This window comes from Schistocerca serialis, chromosome 3, assembly GCF_023864345.2.
Source record: "Schistocerca serialis cubense isolate TAMUIC-IGC-003099 chromosome 3, iqSchSeri2.2, whole genome shotgun sequence".
Lineage (NCBI taxonomy): Eukaryota > Metazoa > Arthropoda > Insecta > Orthoptera > Acrididae > Schistocerca > Schistocerca serialis.
Window position 1 is genome coordinate 663,650,122 of NC_064640.1, and position 21,468 is coordinate 663,671,589.

Here is a 21,468-nt window from a genome sequence, read left to right on the forward strand (position 1 = left end):
AACAGGCGCAGACGAACTATCCGCCTTGGAGATGTCCAATACCCAGTAGCAGAGCATGCCCTCCAGCATAATTCTAGGGACCTAGGTACCTGACACACCATATGTGCCATTTGGCTTCTCCCACCCAACACCAGTCCCTCGGAACTGCGGAGATGGGAACTTGCACTCCAACACATCCTTTCATCCCGCCATCCGCCTGGACTGAACCTATGTTAATCAACCTCACTCCCATTTACTCTTCAGTCTTCTCCTCTTTCCCTTTCCTCTTTAGCCATTCACGCATCTTATCATCCTACATAGTTGTGTTTATCTCTATACTATATACCTCTTTACTTCTGTATGCATCCTCTCTGGTTTGAAGCTGGCACAGTACTTACAGTAGCCCGCATCTCGTGGTCGTGCGGTAGCGTTCTCGCTTCCCACGCCCGGGTTCCCGGGTTCGATTCCCGGCGGGGTCAGGGATTTTCTCTGCCTCGTGATGGCTGGGTGTTGTGTGATGTCCTTAAGTTAGTTAGGTTTAAGTAGTTCTAAGTTCAGGGGACTGATGACCATAGATGTTAAGTCCCATAGTGCTCAGAGTCATTTGAACCACTTACAGTAGAATATCTTTGGCTTCACTCTGACAACCATGCCTCCATCTTTGCTACCCTCGCTGTTTACTTTTCCCCTGGAGCTTCATAACCTGGGTTGTGAGTAACTGAAGCCACTTTCCCTTCTTCCCCTTTTTTCCCCTCTCTCCTCCATGACGAAGGAACAAAGTTCTGAAAGCTAGGATACGAAAATTTTCTGTTCTGTTTCGTGTTTCTATCGGCTATACTGATCTGAGGTAAATACTGGCCAGCCCCTCTATCTCTTTGTTAGTATTTCTCTAAGAGTCTCCAACAGCTGCCTAAGAATGGAGGAAACCAAACCTCTGCACTTGTCCTTGACGGTCAGCCCTAGTTCCTACAGATGACATGTCCTCTGCTGGTTTAGATGTACTTTTGGCAAAGGCCAACACATCAAACCAGATTTTAAGTAGTAAGGAGATAGCCACACTGGCGGTTCCAGTTCTACCTAGAGACTTGTGATACATCTGTTGTTCATCATTCAAACTTAGGTGAATATGTATCATTCAAATCCAACATGTCTGAAGGTGCTGCAACATCAGAGATACCAGGCACCAGAGGTGCCACAGCTTTCACCCCTGGAGCCTTGACACCACTGCAGCTCAGGGCAGCAGCCTGTCAATTGTGCCAGTGCAATTACCAACTCTTTCTGGACAGTGTTCAATTCTGACTTATTTCACATTCAGCATGTGCAGTTCCTATCCAGTTTTAAACAATTTTCCTATATAAACAACAAATATAACACTAACCCAAGCAATCATTAGTTGCAATCTAAATACTGCTGATGTACTAAACTGAGCTAAAAAGTCAGATCATGTAACACTAATGGTGGAAAAACACACAGCCACATAGAAAAAGTTAATAAATACTACTCAAAATAGGTAAATGAACTAACATTATTCCCTTCTTCACAGAAGAGAAAGGCTAAATTTAGTTCAGTGTACAAACAGTTACTACTGCTGTTTGAGCTGCTGCTGCTGCTGCAGGTGCTCTTGACTGTGGCTGGAGGTCTACTTTTCAAAAGTACTTTTCAGCAGAATGTTGCACCAGCTGCAGTGGAGCCCTACTGTGAATGCTGCTGTTGGGCACAAGATCAGTGAGTTTCTTTTTATTAACAGTTGGAAATTGCTCTGACTGTCAAGTACTGAATCTGCTGTGATTGGGTGTTTTGGGTTATCTGCTGCACTCAGTGTTTACCTGGGGGCATCATTCAGTATGTTGAACTAGCTGTTATGGCTTGAAGCAGAGACTTTTAATTTTCTGTGACAACCAATGCTATGACTCCCTAAACTTGTGTTACAGAGTTGAGAACTGCAGGGACAGCATTTATGGCTCAGGGGTGCATTATACATCTGAAGAAAATATCAAGGTGGTAAGGTAATGACCATGGTTCTCTCTTCTAATCATCAATATTTTTATTACTCGACAAACGCACAGGTCGAAGACTAGGTGGGAATTGAGGTCCTGAAAGTATACAAAACAAAAGATCAACTCGAAGACATAACACACGTATGATGTTCTGGCCTATCAATCCGTGGATCGACACCACATAGCCCCCCCCCCCCCCCCCCTTGCAGTATGGAATACGTACCTGAAGGGGGGGGGGGAGGTTGGCAAGAGTTTAAGTGGGTTACAGTGAGTTCCTCCATGTCTAACGGCACGGGTCGTGTGGGAGGAGAGCGTGGAGCAAATCCTGGAATGCTGATGCTGAAGTCTTGAAGCGACGTCGGTGGTCATAGTTGTCGGCCGGTGCAGGAACACTGGTGTGGAAGGATGTCGTCAGCAGGGAACCTAATGATCACCTTTCCACTTGGCCTAACATAAGCACGTAGGTTGCCAGACGTAGCACTTCGTGAGATTTTGAAACTCTTCACTACACGTTGTGACACACCACCTAACGAGTCACACGAATCGTCACACGCAAACAGCACTAAGCGGTATCCCCACTAATGATGACAGATAAACCACAAATGTCATTAGGATGAACGTGGGTAGAGAGCTAGTAAGTGGCGCCTGCTAACGGAGAGGTATGCTGAGCCGGTGGGGTGGGGAAACCGTAGCATGGTGAGGGCAGTGTGCTGCGAGTAGAGGGGTGAGTGTCAGATGGTGATGTCTGAGTGGACGTGGCAGGAACCTGTGGGCTGCACCGGTTAGAAGAATGGCACAGTGAGCTGTCAGACGAAGATGGAACTGTTATATTAGAGCCCTGCGAGCTGGGGCCTCTGCTATGGGAGCTGGGAGGCGGAAAACCCCGGAATGAGTGTGGGCTCATTGACGGGGCCAGTGTAGGCGTGAGCTTATTCGAATCATGAGCAGAGGAAGAAGGCCGAGGGTGGCCAGAGAGTGTGGTCTCTTCAACGGTGGGTGAGGTAGGGGAAAACTCGACACGAGCAGGTTTAACCCTGTTGAGGGAGACAGTTGTTACTGAGTCCTTAATTACAATGTCCATTGTGTTACTGGTTCGTTTGACAACTCTGTACGGGCCTGTGTAAGGGGGCTGTAACGGGGCTTTTACGGTATCATCAGCAAGGAACACAAATTTGCAAGTGTTGAGCGCCTTGGAATCATATGTGTGCGGCAGAGTGCGGCTGGAAGGGGGCAGGAGTTGAAGCTTGTTACAGTGTAACCTCACCCGTTCTACCAAGGACAGCAGTTCGGATGATTTGGCGACTGGAGTAGGAGCAACAGGTTCGCATGACAGTGTAAGAGACTGGCCGTAGACAAACTCGACCACTGAGCCTTTAAGGTCTTCCTTGAAAGTGATCCGCAAACCGAGCAAGATGAATGGTAGGGCTTCTGTCCAAAGGAGGCCATGACAACATTGGGCTGTCTTAAGAGTCCTATGCCAACGTTCCACGAGGCCGTTGCTTTGGGAGTGGTATGCTGTTGAACGAATTTTCTTGATGCCGCACAGCATACATAGTTCAGAAAACAAGGCAGACTCAAACTGACGGCCTTGGTCAGTCATCAAGTAAACAGGGCAGCCAAAGCGTGAAATCCAAGTGTCTATGAAGGATTGTGCCACTGATTCGGATGTAATACTGGGTAGCGGGGCAGCTTCCACCAAACGAGAGGTTCTGTCTGTAACAGATATCACGTATCTTTAACCCCTAGAGGGGGTGAGGGGCCCACCAAGTTGATGTGAACGTGCTGGAAGCGACTGGGAGGAGCGGTGAAGCTGCCTAGTGGTGGCGATGTGTGCTGCGAAACTTTATTTTGTTGGCACGGACTGCAGGCACGGGCCCAGGCTTGGCAGTAGCGATGCATGTCGCAGCAGACAAACTGCTCTGAAATAAGGCTGGTAGAGGTTCTCACACCTGGATGAGCTAGGTTGTGTAATTTGTCGAACACTTGTCTCTGTAAAGGTTTGGGTATGAACGGACGCAGCGTACCAGTTGATTCGTCACACCAAACCTCACCTATGACATCGAGAAAGGTGGATCGCACAGGTTTGAGTGATGAGCTGTGATCAGAAATAAGGTCCATAGTGTCCGTGTCGGCAGACTGTGACTGAGGCAAGTTAGAGAGGTCTATCAGAGTTGTGAGAGCACTGACACGAGACAAAAAATCTGAGACCACATTATCTGCACCCTTGACGTATCGTATGTCAGAGGTAAATTGCAATATAAAGTCCAAATGATGGAAGCATCTAGGTGGAGGTTCAGTCTGTTTACAGCAGCATCCAAAGGTTTATGGTTGGTTAAAGTGTAGAAGTCCCTACCCTCAACCTCAGCGCGAAAGTGTTTCACAGCCTCGTAAACTGCCAAGAGCTCCCTATCAAAGGCTGAGAACTTTTTTTGAGCGCCATTGAGCTTCTTAGAAAAGAACTGCAAAGGAGAGGTAGTATCTCCGACAGTTTGGCTGAGGACAGCACCTACTGCGGTATCACTGGCATCCACGGTAATAAAAGTGTAGCGTCCTGATGTGGGTGGGCAACAGTCACTGCATTTGCTAGTAGGTGCTTCATTTTGTCAAAAGCTTGTTCCATGGCAGGGGTCCAGGGGACTGGGCAGATACCAGTCGTATTTTTGCCAGCAAGGGCTTCTGTTAGGGGAGCCTGAACCTCGGCTGAGGCAGGCAAGTGCTTCCTATAATAGTTAACTGTTCCAATGAACCTGCACAGCTCCTTAAACGAGTGAGGGCGTGGCAAATCCAAAACAGGTTTGATTTTATCCTCGGGAGGACTGAGGCCCTCAGATGACACGATGTAGCATAAGAATCTTACCAATGTCTGGTGCAAATGGAGCTTCTTATTATTCAGTTCAACACCGGCAGCGGTAACAGTGTCTTTAACAATCTGCAAATGCTCCTTGTTCTTTTGCAGAGTAGGACTGAAAATGAGAATGTCGTCCAAGTAAATGAAACAAAAATCCAGATGAAACAGCACCTTGTTTATGAATGTCTGCCAAGTTTGTGCAGTGTTGCAGAGGCCAAAGGGCATGAACCAGTACTGGAAAAGGCCGAAAGGTGTTGTAACAGCTGTCTTTTCAATATCCTCTGGTGCCATCGGAATTTGATGATAGGCCCTCCTACAGTCCACTACCGAGAAATATTTGGCGCCTGCAAGAGCATGGTTAAAGTCCGCCACATTAGGAACTGGGTACTTGTCTATGTTAGTACGCGATTGCAACTTAGTATAGTCGCAAACCATACACCAGGTGCCGTCACTTTTGGTGACGAAGCGGATAGGCAAGGCCCAGCATCCAGCAGATGGTTTGATGACGCTGGCTGCTAAGAGATCGTCTATTTGTTTGCGAGCCACTTTCATGAGTTCTGGCTTGAGACGACGTGGTCGGCAAGAGATAGTCAGTTAGGGTTGCCATAATCTCGGAATCCAAAACCAGGACAAAACTTACGGTCACCGTAGCTGATTGAAGGAAATAAGAGGAATAAGGAGTCCTCATGCTCATAAGCTAAGGGAAATGTGCATTTAATTAATGATCCAGAGTTTAGGAAGGACTGCTTCATTAAGAAAGCATTTATTACAAAAAATAAGAATATGCATTACATTATTCAGTACACGAAGTTCTATTGTCATCATTTGAGCTTTTCTTATACCAATCATATTTCTCAGAACCCTGAATAGATGAAAGGAACTTAATCTGGTTCTCAATCAGTTTATGAAATTCACTGCAACTTACATTTTTCATATTGTACTGCATTTGCATCATTGCATTAACTGATTTTACTGTTAACCTATTCCTTTCTTCTGTCCACTGAGAATTCATGAGGGAAAAGACTCTCTCTACATTGGCGTTATGACTGGGAATGGAGAAATAAAATTCCACAATTTTCAGCAACTCTGAATACTGCTCACTAGAAATACAATTATGAATGAAGAACACCCATTTCTTATGTGACATCATATTCTCAAAACTTTCATCTTTGACCTCCCCCAAAACATACTTTAATTTCAGTACTTGGTCAAAGAGAAGGGACTCATTCAATTTACAGCTTGTGTTTTCATGCATCCACTTGAATGTCTTTTCAACATTTTCCCATGAAGGTACAGTCTTTAGCAAAATCCAGTCAAAATGTTTAATATCAGACAAGGGCTTACTCCATTTTATCAAGTAATCAATAACAGTTTGATAGAAAAGAGAGACTTCCCCTAGAAATGTAGACTGCTGATATTGTGTGAGGTCAGACATGAATTCTTTAACTTTAGACGTAACGAAAACACACTGTTTTCTCTCTCCTGAAATTTGCAGTATATTTTCTAGCTCCAGTCTTACCTCATTCACTGATGCGTCTTCCCTCTCAATGCTGCTAACTGCCCTCTGGAAAGGATTCATTTGTGCATACAAGAAGAGCAGATACATTTGACCAACAGAATCAGAAAAGAATTTCTTGAGAAGGGAAGGACATGTATCAAGTGAAAGAAAGTAAGACTTAAGTGCCTTAAACATGTGGATGAACCTCTCTATGGCAGGAAACATGGTGAGCCACCTGTTTGCTACATGTCTAAGTAGGTCCTTATGTGTCACATCAACAAATTCTGAAAATTCTTTTAGTGATGCTACACGAACAGTATATATGGAGAAATAATTAAAAACCTTTATGATAATGCTCTCAATATCATAAGAGAGGACATCTGCACCAGTATGAATTGCATTATGCAAAACATGAGCTGGACAACCTACTCCTAAAATTTTCCTATTCAGTTTCTTCTGAAGTTTCTTGTACACATTGTTTTCTCCTTTTCTCGCAACACCCCCAAACTTAGTATTTGTGTTATCTCCACCAAAACAGATACCTTATCACTAAGCCCATGTTGTAAAATGGCACTGTATACACACTCAGTTATTGTACTAGAATCCTCACTGTCACATTCATTTAAATTTAACAATCTACTTTGGACACCTTCGTCATAATCAAAATACTGCACAAGAACAGGAAATATTTTCAAATACTTGTGGTTGCTAGCATCAGTGCTAATACTAACATAATTGGCCTTCGATAGACTGTTCCTTGTTCTGTCTTCAATGATCGGTGATATCACTTTATTAACGATGGCTTCTGTTTTAGTTTTGCCGCTGGAGAAGTTTACTGCAATTTTCGAGTCACTAAAAACGTGAGAGATAATTTTTGAAGTGCAAGAACTTGAGTTGTATGAATGATGGTGCTTCACACAGTGAAATGCAAATGCAGCTTTTGCTGCAGCTACTTTATTACCCTCTGTCTGTGTTTTGAAAAGGCTGGTGAGTTGTTTGGAAGATGATGAACCCATTGCCGTCTTATGCTTTTTCGATTGCACGTGGTCATTAATATCACATCTACCTCCATTACTGATTGAAATGTAGGAACTGTGAAGAGGAAAAACGTATAATAGAATAATTTTTCTAGGAAAACAACGATTTCAATGGGTCTGTGTATAATCATAATGTTACTCACCCGCAAATTTTGAAGAAAGCTTCGTATTCAGTTCTTCCTCGCTCTATACTTGGAAACTGTTCAGTATATTCCTCCCTGTACTTAACCTTCCATCTAGCCGACATTTTTAAACCACCAGGCAAATAATAACAACTATTTAATACAATATAACACAACAAAATCGCAAGCACGACAAACCATGCGAACATTCAACAAGCTAATCAAGGAGGATAATACTCTTCATTGCCAGAGATGACTGACCGCCCACTGTATCGACAACTTGCAATCTCGCAAATCAAAGAGGATGTACCGTACGCCTGAGCCTGACTGCCCATTGTTTCCATATCTCGAAAGCTGTTCTGTTCTGTTTGGATTTTATATAATGTGAAGGCAAAGAGATAACATATTGCTGCTTCTTTGACAGCAATTTTTGAAATTACCGGAAGTTGACTTCAAATCCAGCAAATATCGCAGACATTTGCCTTTTCGGCCTGGACGTTTTCATTTACCCCAAAATCGCGGGCCGTCCGTGAAATCTGTGGCATATGGCAACTCTATAGTCAATCCATCTTGCAAGCAGTTTGTGGGCGGTGCCATCTGTAGCTATGGAAAAGCGCGACGTGGTACACGAGGCGACTGTTTGTGATATAGTGTGCGCGGCAGCTGCTAGGCTGGGTTGTGGTGTAGACGGCGAAAGTTTGCATAAGTACCAACTGTTGGGTGGCTGGGAGTGACAAACAAGTGAGCTATGTGAAACAAGGTTGGTACACTGTTTATTAGTAACCGAAGGTGCTGCTGTCAAGCTTGGTGGCGGTAGCGGGCGCGAATGAACAGCCATTGGCAGTAAATCAAAAACATTAACCTGCAACTGGGAAGTTAGCTGCCCAAGCGAGGAGGGGGATGAATGTGTGCTTGAATTAACACAGTTAGACACTGGCAGGAGCGCAGACACTGTACAGTTTATGTGGCACATGTTCATGAAATGCACTTGGGCGCGAGAACACTGTAGTGGCACCGATTAACCTTGTGTGTTGCCAAGGTGTCAGCTGCTGCAAGCTGCTGCCGTGCTGAAGATAACTCATTACTTAAGTTGTTGAGGTGACAGTGTAGCACAAGTTGCTCCAAGCACAGGCATGTAAACTCAGCACGCTCCCTGAGCCACTTATTGGTCCATGACAAGAGCTCGGAGGAGGGGTTATTACACTTCCTTGCCAGGTGGACCTGTTTAGCAGTACCACTGACACTCGACGAAGCAGACGGGATGTGTTCCTGCGTAGGGTGGTAGAACACTGTATTCTTGATGAGGTCAGGCCACAATTTGTGGTGTCGTAGAAAGTTGATGCCCAAAATGGGATCGTCGATGTCAGCCACCAGGAAGGACCACTTCAGGTTGCACTCAGGCGAGAGGACACTGCATATGAAGTAGAACCTAAGCACAACAAACTAGATGAGTTTACAGCACATAGGACAGTTTTGTGTAGTCAGATCTTTTCGGTAGCAAGAAAAGATGGAAGTAGGGAAACATCTGCGCCCGTGTCGATGACAAAGTTTGGGCCAGAGTTCAAGTCGCGGACGTAGACTCATCCATTCGAAGCATTAGTGTTGGACACAGAGTGGAGCGTGGGACGGCGCCTGTTGTTTATGTTGCAGGAGGTGGCACCGCTGCCTACTTGCAGTTGAAGTTTGGGTAGGAGCACAACAGTTTACAATTGCATGCTTGTTCCCCGAATTTTGCATGGAAGAAACAGTATTTATGGGTGGACGTCTTCTCCTGCGAGTGGTCAGACAGCGGCGGCCCAGAATCTTCTGCAGAATCGGATGTGCTGTTGTTGTTCGGACATGAAGGTGCTGGTAGTGCGGCGAGCTTGACAGACTTCTGTTTAGTGCGGGGCCCTCGTTGGGGTCCGGGTTGTGGTTGGAAACTGGCATAGCTGCTGGACTGCTGGGCACAGCATTCACGTAGTAGAGCGGAGTAAGCTCGGTCGGCAGTGCACAAGCGTTCACTATTTGGTCTATCTTTGTAGGCGGAGATGGCCATTTGGACAGACAGAGGCAGCTTTTCTGTCCAAATCTTGGTGAGCGTGGTGTCTCGCATGGTCACATTGACTGACGAGAAGGAGAAGGCATCGCCACAGCTGGGTCAGAGATCTGTCGTTCGGAGGAGGCGACTTAACCAGGTCATAAATTAAGTCGACATGGTCATGGAGGTGGTTCATGAGGCATGTGAAACGGGCGTTGTCATCAAGTGCACAGACATGAAAGTTTGCTCGACCAGGTTGAACCAGAATTCTGAATGGGCAGGTTTGGATGCCAGAAGTTTCAGTAGATTCAACAAACTGGTGGTCGAAGAATGCGGGCAGCCACTCGCGGACGCAGGAGTAGGCAAGTCAAAGTTAACTCTGTGTCATGAGGGTGGTAGAGAGGAAGCAGACATGCCAGTTGTGTTCGTAGTAGCTGGAGGGGAAGTGAAATCCGTTAGCAGAAAGCCCGGTGTGGAGCAAAGCGGGACCGGTTGTTGCACTGGTAGGTCAAAGTGGTCGCGGCGGTTGCTTCATAGGTTATTATGCAATTGGTCCTCCACATCTGCAGCAAAATTGTCCATCACAGAGTCACTGATGAGCTTGGTGGAACCTGACACACTCAAATTATTGCACTGATGAACACTCGGAGTAACAGTCTGCCGAATGTCATTCACGCAGTGTGCAACTGGCATGGAGTGATACACACGTGGAGCGTGCACATTCAAAAAGGCGTCCTGTTGTGGTACATTATGAAAACTATGCTCCCCACTATTTACAGTACTTGCATTAAAGTTGGGTACCAGTGTGTAGTGGTTTCTTGTACTGCTGTGCAGCAAAATCTGAAGCACTTTGGGGCTAACAAAGCCAGAGTCGGAGATCTCTGGTGTCATGTTTAAAACCACTGCACCTGACGAGGTCCCTGGGTTCTCGAGGCTATAGGACTGCGGAAATCCACGCTGGGCACCGACTACAGCTGGCGTGCTTGAATTTAGTTGCTGTTGTTGGTGAAAACCAGGCGGCAGCGATGTGTTGTAGAACGCCATTGTGTAGCAGACAAAGGTCCACGTGGAATGCGGAAGCCGGCACGGTAGTCATTTTGTACTCAGTTCAACAGATTATTCGAACTTCGGGCTCACCACTGAAGGAGATATCAAGGTGGTAAGGTAATGAACACGGTTCTCTCTTCTAATCATCAATACTTCCATTACACGACAAACGCACAGGTCGAAGACTAGGCAGGAACTGAGGTCCCAGAAGTATACAAAACAAAAGATCAACTCAAAGACATAACACACATATGATGTTCTGGCCTATCGATCCTTGGATCAATGCCACACATCATAGACTGTTTATCCATCTAGCTGACTATGTATAGGTTGCACATGTGGATCAGGTAATTCCACATCCAGTTCGTATAATGTCAGCTGCATGAGAGCCCAAATAATTAGTGTAAGAATCAAAGAAATGTCCCCCCCCCCCCCCCCACCTTTCTTTTCATCCAACAAATGAGACATTTAAAGTTCTACTAAGCAACTGCCAAATTTTTTATTGTTTTATGGTTTTTAAATCTAGCTGTTGGTTCCAATTGTTTTTGTGTAGTGTCTGTGTTTTTACTAATGTATACTTTGATGAGCTACCACTTGTTTATTTTTCTTTTTCTGTTCTCTTTTGCAAAATGTTTGTTTCTACATGATTTTTATAGATTTATTTTGCATCTAGGTTACCATTTATGGAATTATGACTTAAGGTCTGATGACCTGCCTATTGAATGTGGATTAGATGAGACATGCAGAGATGAAGGAGAATATGTTGGTAAGGCTGCCCTTGAAGTGGAGAAGCGAAAAGGTTTAAGAAGACGATTAACATTTTTTCAACTGCAAGAGTAAGTATGTTTGGGTGACATTTTTTTTCAGTTTTATATTTTAGACAAGACACAAGACTTTAAAACATAATATAAGATTACTTATCAACGGGGAGGAGAAGGGGAAGGAGGAGGTGGAGGAGGAGGAGAAAGAGGAGGAGTAAGAGAAGGAGATGAAAAGAAATACAAATCTAGTGATATAAATGGTACTATCTCTGTCAGCAAAAGAGTAAATCATCATAATTTTCCAAGCACACATACACAAAGCAAGGAGAATTACATTGTGTTAAACATTCTTGAAAGCACTTTGACCAATGACCCAGCTTCTACTCACTATAAAGGCAACAATGAGACCACTTCAAAATGAGGATATAACATCTGATGCATATCAAATGTCCCTGAGCATATCACTGGTAGTGAAACAGAAAGCAATAACCTACAGTGCACAATTGCATTAGAGCGTACAAACAGTAATTACACTAAGCAAGATAATAACTTAATAAAACAAATGCTAACATACAGCAATAGTGTATTCCTTTCCCCATCATTCACCCAACAGAGCTAGTGCTCTGTTCCTAATGAACTTGCCAATAATGGCACATTACACTGTACATTCCATTGCATTACATGAATCATATTCCAGAAATGTCAGAGAGATCAGTATCTTAGATGTGTACTTTATCTACATATAATACAAAAAAAGAATCAAAATTATGAAATATTGTGATATATATAAAGTTATTACATGAGTTATATTACAACTAAGACATTGCGACAATAATTTACAATCATTTTAAAAGCTGTTGCGATCATATCATGCAATGGGAAGAATGAATTGCCCAAAAGCACATTCTTTAATTAATTCTTAGTCTTCAAACTTTTTTTTCAGTAACCATATGATGCTTGCATATCTTATTTTTATTTATTTTCATACTTTATTTTATAATATCAGCCTTAGTCCATTTTCATGCCATGTACTATGTTAGCTATCTGTTCAGTCTCTCATCTACCCTATGATCTGTAGCCTTCTTCTGCATTACTGGGCCCTAGCATTTTCTTAATAATTCTTCATACAAGTTTCTTGATATTTTGTAGTGCACCTTTCTGATTCATGATCAATGTTTCTGGTGTGTATGAGGGTTCTAGCTTGATGACAGTGTTCTCATGTCTCACTTTTACATTATGTGACAGGCATGATTTGCTGTAGATGTTTCTATTCCTCCAGAATGCTCTACTTAGCTTTTTATTTCTCTGTTTATAGGTTTCTTTTTCTATCCCCTTTGCCTACATTTTCTTCCCAAGATACTTGAATTTGTGAGCTCCTTTGATCACACCATATTTTTTGTGATCTTTTTTGTTGGATCTTTTTCATTTGACACATGTTTTGTTATCTCAAAGGAGATCTGTAGTCCAACTTTTATGCCTTCTTTTTCAAGACCTCTATTTGCTTTACTGCAGTTTCTGTATTAACTGTGAGTGTTGCCAGGTCATTATCGAATGCAAGACTGCCAATATCTGGTCCTTTGGTTCTCCTCCTTCCTACCCTGATTTGTTTATAAAGTCTCTGCACCTTCAATTCTTTCTCTTATTCCCTGACAGCTACGTATAATGTTATATTGAAGAATAGTGGCGAAATACCATTGCCGCATGTCATGTCTGTTCTAATCTTGAAAGACTGTAATAAGTTTCCCATGAATTGAATTTTAGATTTGGTGTTCGTTAGTGTCTGTTTGATAATGTTTTCAATGTGTCTCTCTTCCAGTTCTTGGGTCGGTACTACTCTGTCTATAGAATCATATGCCTTTTTGAAATGTACAAAGTTGCACTTGTTCTCTCTACTTCTCACCACTTGACATATCAGGACTGTTTTTAAGTTGAGTATCTGTTCACTCCAGGATATTCCTGGTCTGAAGCCTGCTTGGTATTCTCCAGGCACTGTGATAGAATTTTGTATGTGACAGGCAGTAAAGACATCCCTCTGTAATTTTCAACATCATCTCTATTTCCTTTCTTATGCACAGGGTGAGTAACAGTACACTTCCAGTCTTCTGTTATTACTTCAGTCACCCATATGTTTTGTATAATGTTTGTTATTTCTGTGATAATATTCAGCCCAGCATCATTTAGCAGTTCTGTTATGATGCCATCATCTCTTGCTCTTCTAACATTTTTCAGTTTCATGATTTGTCTCTTGATCTCCAGCTCATCTGATGCTTTTGACTTAGCACTTTTCATGATCCCTTGGCTCCTTGGGAATGTCTCAGCTGGCTGAAGACAGTTCAGTAGGTCACTGAATTTTGTTGCCTGTGTCTCCCAATTCTCTTTGTCGTTCAGTGCCGGTTCTTCAACCTTTGTCTGAACCACAGATTTATTGGTTGGTATCCAGTGATTCTGGTTTTAAGTGTTTTGCAGGAGTGCTTTGGGTTATTGTTTTGGAAATCCTATTTTATACCTTTTAACTGATCCTTTTTGTACTCTCTCTTGCCTCTCCTGATCTCTCTCACCATTTGCTTTATTGCCTCTACATATGTTACCAGATTAGCTTCTGATCTGTCACTGACACCTTTATTGTGTGATATTTTCCTGTAATCAGTTGCTTTATCATGTGTTTTATTCCATCATGGATGTCTCTTCTTTTATGCTTAGAGAAATTGTTTCTTACACTTTAGTGATTATCTTATTTTGAATTCTTCCAATGTCATTGCTGTCTCTTCCTCCCATTTGTCTCTGATCCTTGATGATTTTAATTGTGTCATATCAAACTTTGGCATCAAAATAGTCTTATTGTTCGTTCTATTTGGTGTCAGCTTGATTCTGATCTGGTGAGATATTCATCAGAGTATGTTTGTCCCTATTCTGACTTCATGATTTATCTGTGGTTCTTGTGTATAAATTGTTACATGGCTGATTTGGTATTCTCCTAAGGATTTGACCAATGACCTCCAAGTATTGTACTAATAAAAGAAGAGAAGACAGGGCATCCAGAGAAAGATTTAGATATTCATTTTTCCTAGGTTCTATTCCAGAGTGGAATGCTTGAGAAGTAGCCTAGAAGTGGTTCTGTAAATCATGTAATCCAGTACTTGCATCTTTATACCTCTTGGTACCTAAAAAAAAAGTTGTGTACCTAGATGTGTAAAGAGTCAAGTTGTGGATTACATATACATGATTACTGTTTAAGTACTTGGCAGAAGGTTTATAGAACCACTTTCAGGTTATTTCTCATCTATTCCACTCTCAAATACACAATGGGAAAAATGAACACCTAAATCTTTCATGCAAGCTCTCTTATTTTATTACTATGGTCATTTCTTCTCCCTATGTAGGTGAGAGTTAACAAAACATTTTCACATTTGGAGGAGGAAGTTGGTTGTTGAAATATCATGAAGTGATCTTTCCACAACGGAAAACAACTTGTTTTAAAGATTGCTACTCCAACTCATTTATCATGTCTATGGCATTCTCTACCCTGTACTGTGAAATTAGGAAACAAGCTTCCCAACTTCAAAATTTTTTAGTGTCCTCCACCAATGCTTTCTGACAAGGATACCATATATTGCAGTAATATTCCAGAAGAGGACAGATAAGTGTAGTGTAGGAAGTCTCCTTAGTAGATTTGCTGCATCTTCTATAGGTTCTGCTAGTAAAACTCAGTATTTAGTTCACCTATCCCACAATATTTTCTATATTATAAGTCCAGTTTAAATTTTTTGTGATTGTAATCCCTAGGTGATTATCTGAACTGAAGAATTTCAAATTTTTGTGATATAACATGTAACCAAAATGTAACAGATTTTTTTTAGCACTTATGTGGATGACCACTCACTTTTCATTGCATCACTTTTTATTGCATCAGCTACCCCTTTTTGCACATACAGATGTCTCATATAAATTAGTCTGCAAGTAATTTTGATCTTCTGATAACTTTACTAAATGTTGAATGACTGCATCATCTACAAACAATCTGAGGGCTGCTCAGATCGCCTCCTATATAATTCATATACATTAAAATCAGCAGAGTGCATATAACACTTCCTTGGGGAACACCAGATACTGTGATATCACTTTGGTATCATCGAAGACTTCCCATCAATTACTATGAACTCTGAGCTTTCTGACAGGAAATTATGAACCTAGTTGCACAACTGAGGTGATAATCCATAGATTTGCCATTTGATTACAACCTGCTTGTGAGATATGGTGTCAAAAAGCTTCTGGAAATCTAAAAATGTGTAATCCATTTCCTCTCTGAATATCACTTATTTGTGTGAATAAATAGCCAGTTGTGTTTCACAAGGCTAATATTTTCTGATTATGTGCTTTTTAAGTTTCAATACATCATGTTCTTTCAGGCATTTCATAATGTTTGAATGCAGTGTATATTCCAAAATCCTATTGCAAATCAATGTTAATGATATGGGTCTATAGTTCAGCAGATTTCCTTCCTTATGTGTAACTGCAACCTAAGCAGCTTTCCAGTCTTTAGCTATGGGTCTTTTGTCAGTGAGTGGTTGCATGTTATTGCTAAAAAGTGTTCTATTTTATTGGCATACTGCAAAGGAATCTAAATGGTATGCAGTCTAAACTGGAAGACTTGCTTTATTATGTGAGCTAAGTTGATTCAACATACCAAGGGTATCTACTTCTAAATTACTCACATTGGCAGCTTTTCTTGACTTGAATTCTGGAACATTTACTGCATCTTCTTTGGTAAAGGAACATGGAAAATCATGTTTAGTAATTCCACTTTAGGGATGCTATCATGAGTCACATTATCATCACTATCATGCTGTGAAGGAACTGATTATGTGTTGCTGCTGAAATACTTTACATACGATCAGAATCTTTTTCAGTTTTCTGCCAGATTTTGAGACTGAGTTTCATTGTGGAAACTATTAAAAGCATCCTACATTGAGGTCCACTCCAAGTTTCTTCTTCTGTAAATGATCACCAATCTTGGGGATTTTGTGTTCTCCTAAATTTGACATGCTTTTGTTGTTGCTTCCATAACACTACTCTGACCTCGTTTGTGTATCATGAGTATATGTTCTGTCTCTTATTAGTTTACATGGTGCACAACTCTCAATTTCTGTCAACCGTATTTCTTGGAGTTTAAGCCATATATGGTTGACACTTCCTTAGTTTGGGTTGAATGGAGACTTTCTCTTTTTATCAGATTTTTAAATGGAAATTTTTGGATTTATATTTGGTGAATTTGAATGTTATGTTATTAAGTCTCACAACAACAACATTGCAGTCACTAAAATCTCTATCCCTCGTGATATTCTTTACTTTCACATGATTGTTTCTCTCTAAGAAGTGTAGGATGTTAACAGAACCATTTAAACTTTGTGAGGGCTCTTAAACTAGTTTCCCAAAATAAATTCCAAAGAAAATATTTAGTACAATTTTGCACAATGTTTTATGTATGGCATGGATCTCCCCTCAAAGATGGTGGCTGTCACGTGTATGCTTCTGCCCAGAAATGAATAGTGGTTACATGTGTTCAGTATTTTGTTATTTTGCCAAAGCATTGATTCCTGTTACATAAGCAACAACAAAGCTACAGCACAGCAATGAAGCAGTCAGGTCATCCACATATTTGCCATTTTGCTGTGTTGATGATATTACAACTTTGGTCCCTCTGCTGGATTGGGCTATGTGGTAACTGCTCAGTGCCATGGGGACAGCAATTGTTGTCTCAGCAGGTTGCTGCTGATGTAAGTGCCTGACCAGCCTCAGTCTAGCCTGCTTCCATAAGGTTTTTTTATTAACCGTGATGACATTTTTATTTTATACAGCCATGTCAAGTAAATTAGTTGTGGCAGAACATGCCTCCCTTCTTCAGAAGATCCAGTGCATCGAATTCAGCTCATGACAGTTCTGCAAAGTCTCAACACATATCTTATAAAGTGACAGTTATTTACAGTACATTCAGTTTTACCTTCAAATTTGTTCGGCTTAAATCATAGGATTCACTGGTTGTTTCTTAATCCAAATTGCATTTTCTATAATTAGTCTACTGGACTTTTTTTACCTCTTCATATGAACACAATCTAGTTCAATAACATTACTAATTTCTCTCTTCTTGACAAATTCCTCAGCAGTCGTTTAACAGTAAATAGTCCCACTCAGTGGTTTCACATGCTTGGCATTTTTCCTTGTTTATTAGGTGGCTTCTTATCTAATTTTTACTTAACTAATCATAATTTGCTTCTGCTAACCCAGTGCTCTAGTAGTTGATATTCTGGGAGTTCACAGGCATGGGCGGTGTTCCACTTGAGGTAGACACAGGCCATACAAATCAGAATCACAATGGTATAATTAACAGACACTGAAGGTCATAATGTTATTCCACTGCACGTCATGATACTGGTGTACATGCTGGAACATTTGCTCAGTGCTAATACAACCCTTTTGTTAGGCTATAAGCTCATACAATGAAAGGAACAGGTCTGGTTTTAGGGCATCCTTTAATAAGGTCAGGTTCTGGGATGGAATTGTGTCTAATGATTTTTCTTGCCAATACAATGAGTCCTGTGACAGATTCATTATGGTTGTTAAGTTGTACCACTATCTCCAGAGTGAACAGGGAGTAAATCCAGTGCATATCAAACCTTTGGAAGTATAGGAATGGCTTCAGAACATCACTTTTGCACCCCACTCCATTCAATTTCCCAAGAATAACTATATCTCACATGCACACGTCACTCTGGACCATCCTGGTTGGACATATTGCAATCCACTCTCTTTGGCATAATTGGAACTCATTCATTGATATCAACATGTGGTTGCCTTTCTTCTAGGATATTAGCAACACCTACTGCATTTTCACAATACAGATTTAGCCATGGTTTCCCATTTTACTGGGTAGCATGAATCATAAAACACTGATAATCTGCATCATCACTTGTTATGGAGAACTGTACAGATATATGAAGCCTGGTTCTCTCGGTGTTTATTTAAACAGTTGCCATATGATAAAAAAGTAACAAATTTTTTTTTGTCAGTTTTGCTATATGCTGTAGCTCTGTTGTTAACTTTTGTAGCACTTTCCATAGGCCAGCTGAGAACTGCCGGGAGGCACTCCTGCTTTGAATTGTTGGTTCCACAATGTGTTCAATGTGTCCAATACTTGCCCCCTGAAGAGCTGCAGTATCATCAGAATTATTATGTTCATCCTGAATGTTCTTGGTGCTAATGCCACCTGGAGGAAAGAAAATTACATAATTCTCCCTCTCCCTCTTGCAAGGCTAGATGTACATGGTTCATATCATACCAACCACCATTCTACAATGGCATATTCCATTCATTTACAAACTAACTCTCTGCCATCCCATTAATATAACGATGCAAAAATAAACTCCCTGTAGAACAAATCTATTACAGTGACATAAGCATCACAAACTTTACCATGACACTGTTCATGTATCCCACATAGTTGTATATTTACTGATGTGATCTGAATGTGTAATATATTCCTTGTACACTCTACTCTGTAACTTCTCTATCCTCTCTTTCCTTAACAGCTTTTGCTTTCTTCACAGGCAACAACACTGCTGCTTGTGGTAAGGTATCCAAAGTACTTTTAAAAGGCTTAAAATGTCCTACATGAATAACAGAAGTTTGCATTGGTAATTGTAACTTCTTGTTCATTGCTGATGTCATTTCTATGGATTGGTACTGTCCTTGTTAGTGCATAAAAAGTTTTTATGTTTTGTTCTTTGGTGTGCATGGCCTTGCTAGTTTAATCCACTGACTGATTGTATATTCAGCATATATATGTGGTGTCTGTTCTCTCAAACATCTCCAAAAGAAAAGACACCATTTTGATCCAGCAGCTACTATGAATTAAGAAACTAAGGAATTACAGTCAATGTCCACAAGTGGACATTGATTTGAATCAATGTGGAAAGTAGAAAATTTGTTCTGAACTGGCATTTGAACCTGCATCTCTCGCTTACTAGGCAGATGCTCTAGCCATTGCACCATCCAGACACAGTGGTCATACACAACTGCACGGACTGCCCTAGCACACCTCCTGTCAGACCCAGATTCTCAACTTATCCACACATTGCTGATGAAGTGCCCCTTGTCCATTATCCCATTTCAAGTGGCTTGGATGTCTCAGGTAATATTTGCAGCAGTACTTATTGATGGCTGAAGCTGGTAGGTCATGCAGTACACAATGCCTTACATACTGGTCAATGTCCTGTCTCCTGATTCTCTGCTATTCTGCAATCAATCATTCTTTGCCCTTTGCAACCAGGTAACACATGGTAATGCACTTCCATCAATACTTCATCCTTCAGAAATGCAGATACCACAATACATGGCCTGAACTTCATAATCATACACAGTAGCCCATAATGCATAATGAACTATGATTGCATCATGAATAAATGGCAGTCTGCATCAGTGGTCTGTGGCTTTTGCCAGTCTGCCAGTCCTCTGCCATATTCTTGTATGACCTCAATCTTTCGGCTTAACTCACTGGAATTGCTATGTTTCCTGCTACGTTTGTATACTAGCTTGTAATCAAATTTGCTTCATTTTAATGGCCAACAAGTTAATCTGCATGAAGGATCTTTCAGCTCTAATAACCAGTTTAATGCCACATAGTTCATTATATCTTGCTGTTTCCTACCATAGAGGTAACACCAAAAATACCATATATGACACTCAACATCTCCTTCTCCATGGTTGAGTAATTTTGTTCAGATTTGCCTAACTGCTTTGATGCTAATGCTACTTGGTGTTCCTTGTCATTGAGCTCCTGATTTAAAATGCATTCTAACACTTGGTTGATTGCATCATATAGTTCAATTCTTTTATCTTGGCGGCTCGCCCAGACGTGGGAGATTGCTGCGTTGCCAGTTGCACACGACGCACGCGCCAAGAGAAGCAGGGCCGTAGTATAGTATAGTTCACAAGCTTACGTTTAGGGGGGAGCACGCAGTTCATGAAGTAAAGCCACCACGGCCGCCTTAACCCTTTCGCTGCTACAAAGACGTGCTCCCTGCCTTCCGCGCTGTGCACGATTTTGTCACTGCACTGCTCGCCTGTGCAGAAACATGGTGTTCCAATTGCTTTGACACTCTTATCATTCGATTCCACAAAAACTATTTGGTCCAAAAATTAGATTTTTACACATCTTCTTGACTGATACCTTCCCCCCATAAATGATTTAATTTTGTTTCAATGTTCAACGCAGTTATTATACAGCATTAAATATAGTAAACCATTGCACGAAATTTTGAAGAGTTTGCAGAGGTAAAAGTCCATAGAGTACACTTTCTGTATGGTCGATTTTAGTTGCCACAAAATATCTAAATTTCATATAAAATTTACTGTATAACAATATCTCATTTAATTTAAGTACAACATAGGTGTCATATGTAATATTGAGAAATATTCCATCTTTCGTGACTGTAACAGATGCGCAGAACGAACCTAAACTTGGCCGCCAACATAAATGACACACACTTTAGGATGGGATAAGCTGTTTCTCATAATTGGAAATATTAAAATCAAGCTAGATGTTAGTGCATCTCTCAATTTATTGAATGCAGTTTGACAGTCAGTCATCTTCTGGAATTTTACACCCTTTTTTAACAAATGCATTAATGGTCTAATGATTTCAGTAGTCCCTCTGACAAATTTTCTGTAATAATTACATAGACCTGTGAAATAACTCTGATCAGAGTTATTTCACAGTCTGCAGTGATAAAAAATCATGGACAGCACATATCAATCTTGGGTCAATTTTCATGCCATTTTGGTTAATCACAGGGCCAAAATAGTTCATTTCCATTGATGTGAAGTGATATTTTTCAATACTCAACATTAAGTGAGCCAAATACAACTTGTTAAACTACTCTTCCAGGAGTTGTGCATTGAGTACCACACTAACACAGTTTTAATCCACATAGTACTCCATCTAATAGCTTCTGAAATGTCCCTGATGCATTCTCATGCTTAAATGGCATCCATCAATACTGGTAGTGTCCCAAGGAATGGTGAATGTGGTCTTTGGCCCATCTTCTGGAACCAATTCCAGGTGGTGATACCCACCCTTTAAATCCATTGTGGAGAAGTATTTACA

At 41.3% G+C, this 21,468-nt stretch overlaps 1 protein-coding gene across 1 annotated transcript in view; it reads left to right on the top strand.

Annotated features, from left to right (window-relative positions):
• LOC126470544 (sarcosine dehydrogenase, mitochondrial) overlaps nt 1-21,468 on the top strand; it is a 263,068-nt gene that overhangs the window by 222,682 nt on the left and 18,918 nt on the right. Inside the window, exon 15 of the mRNA XM_050098476.1 lies at nt 11,222-11,384. Coding sequence (XP_049954433.1) covers nt 11,222-11,384 — 163 coding nt within the window. The remainder of the gene's footprint in view (nt 1-11,221; nt 11,385-21,468) is intronic.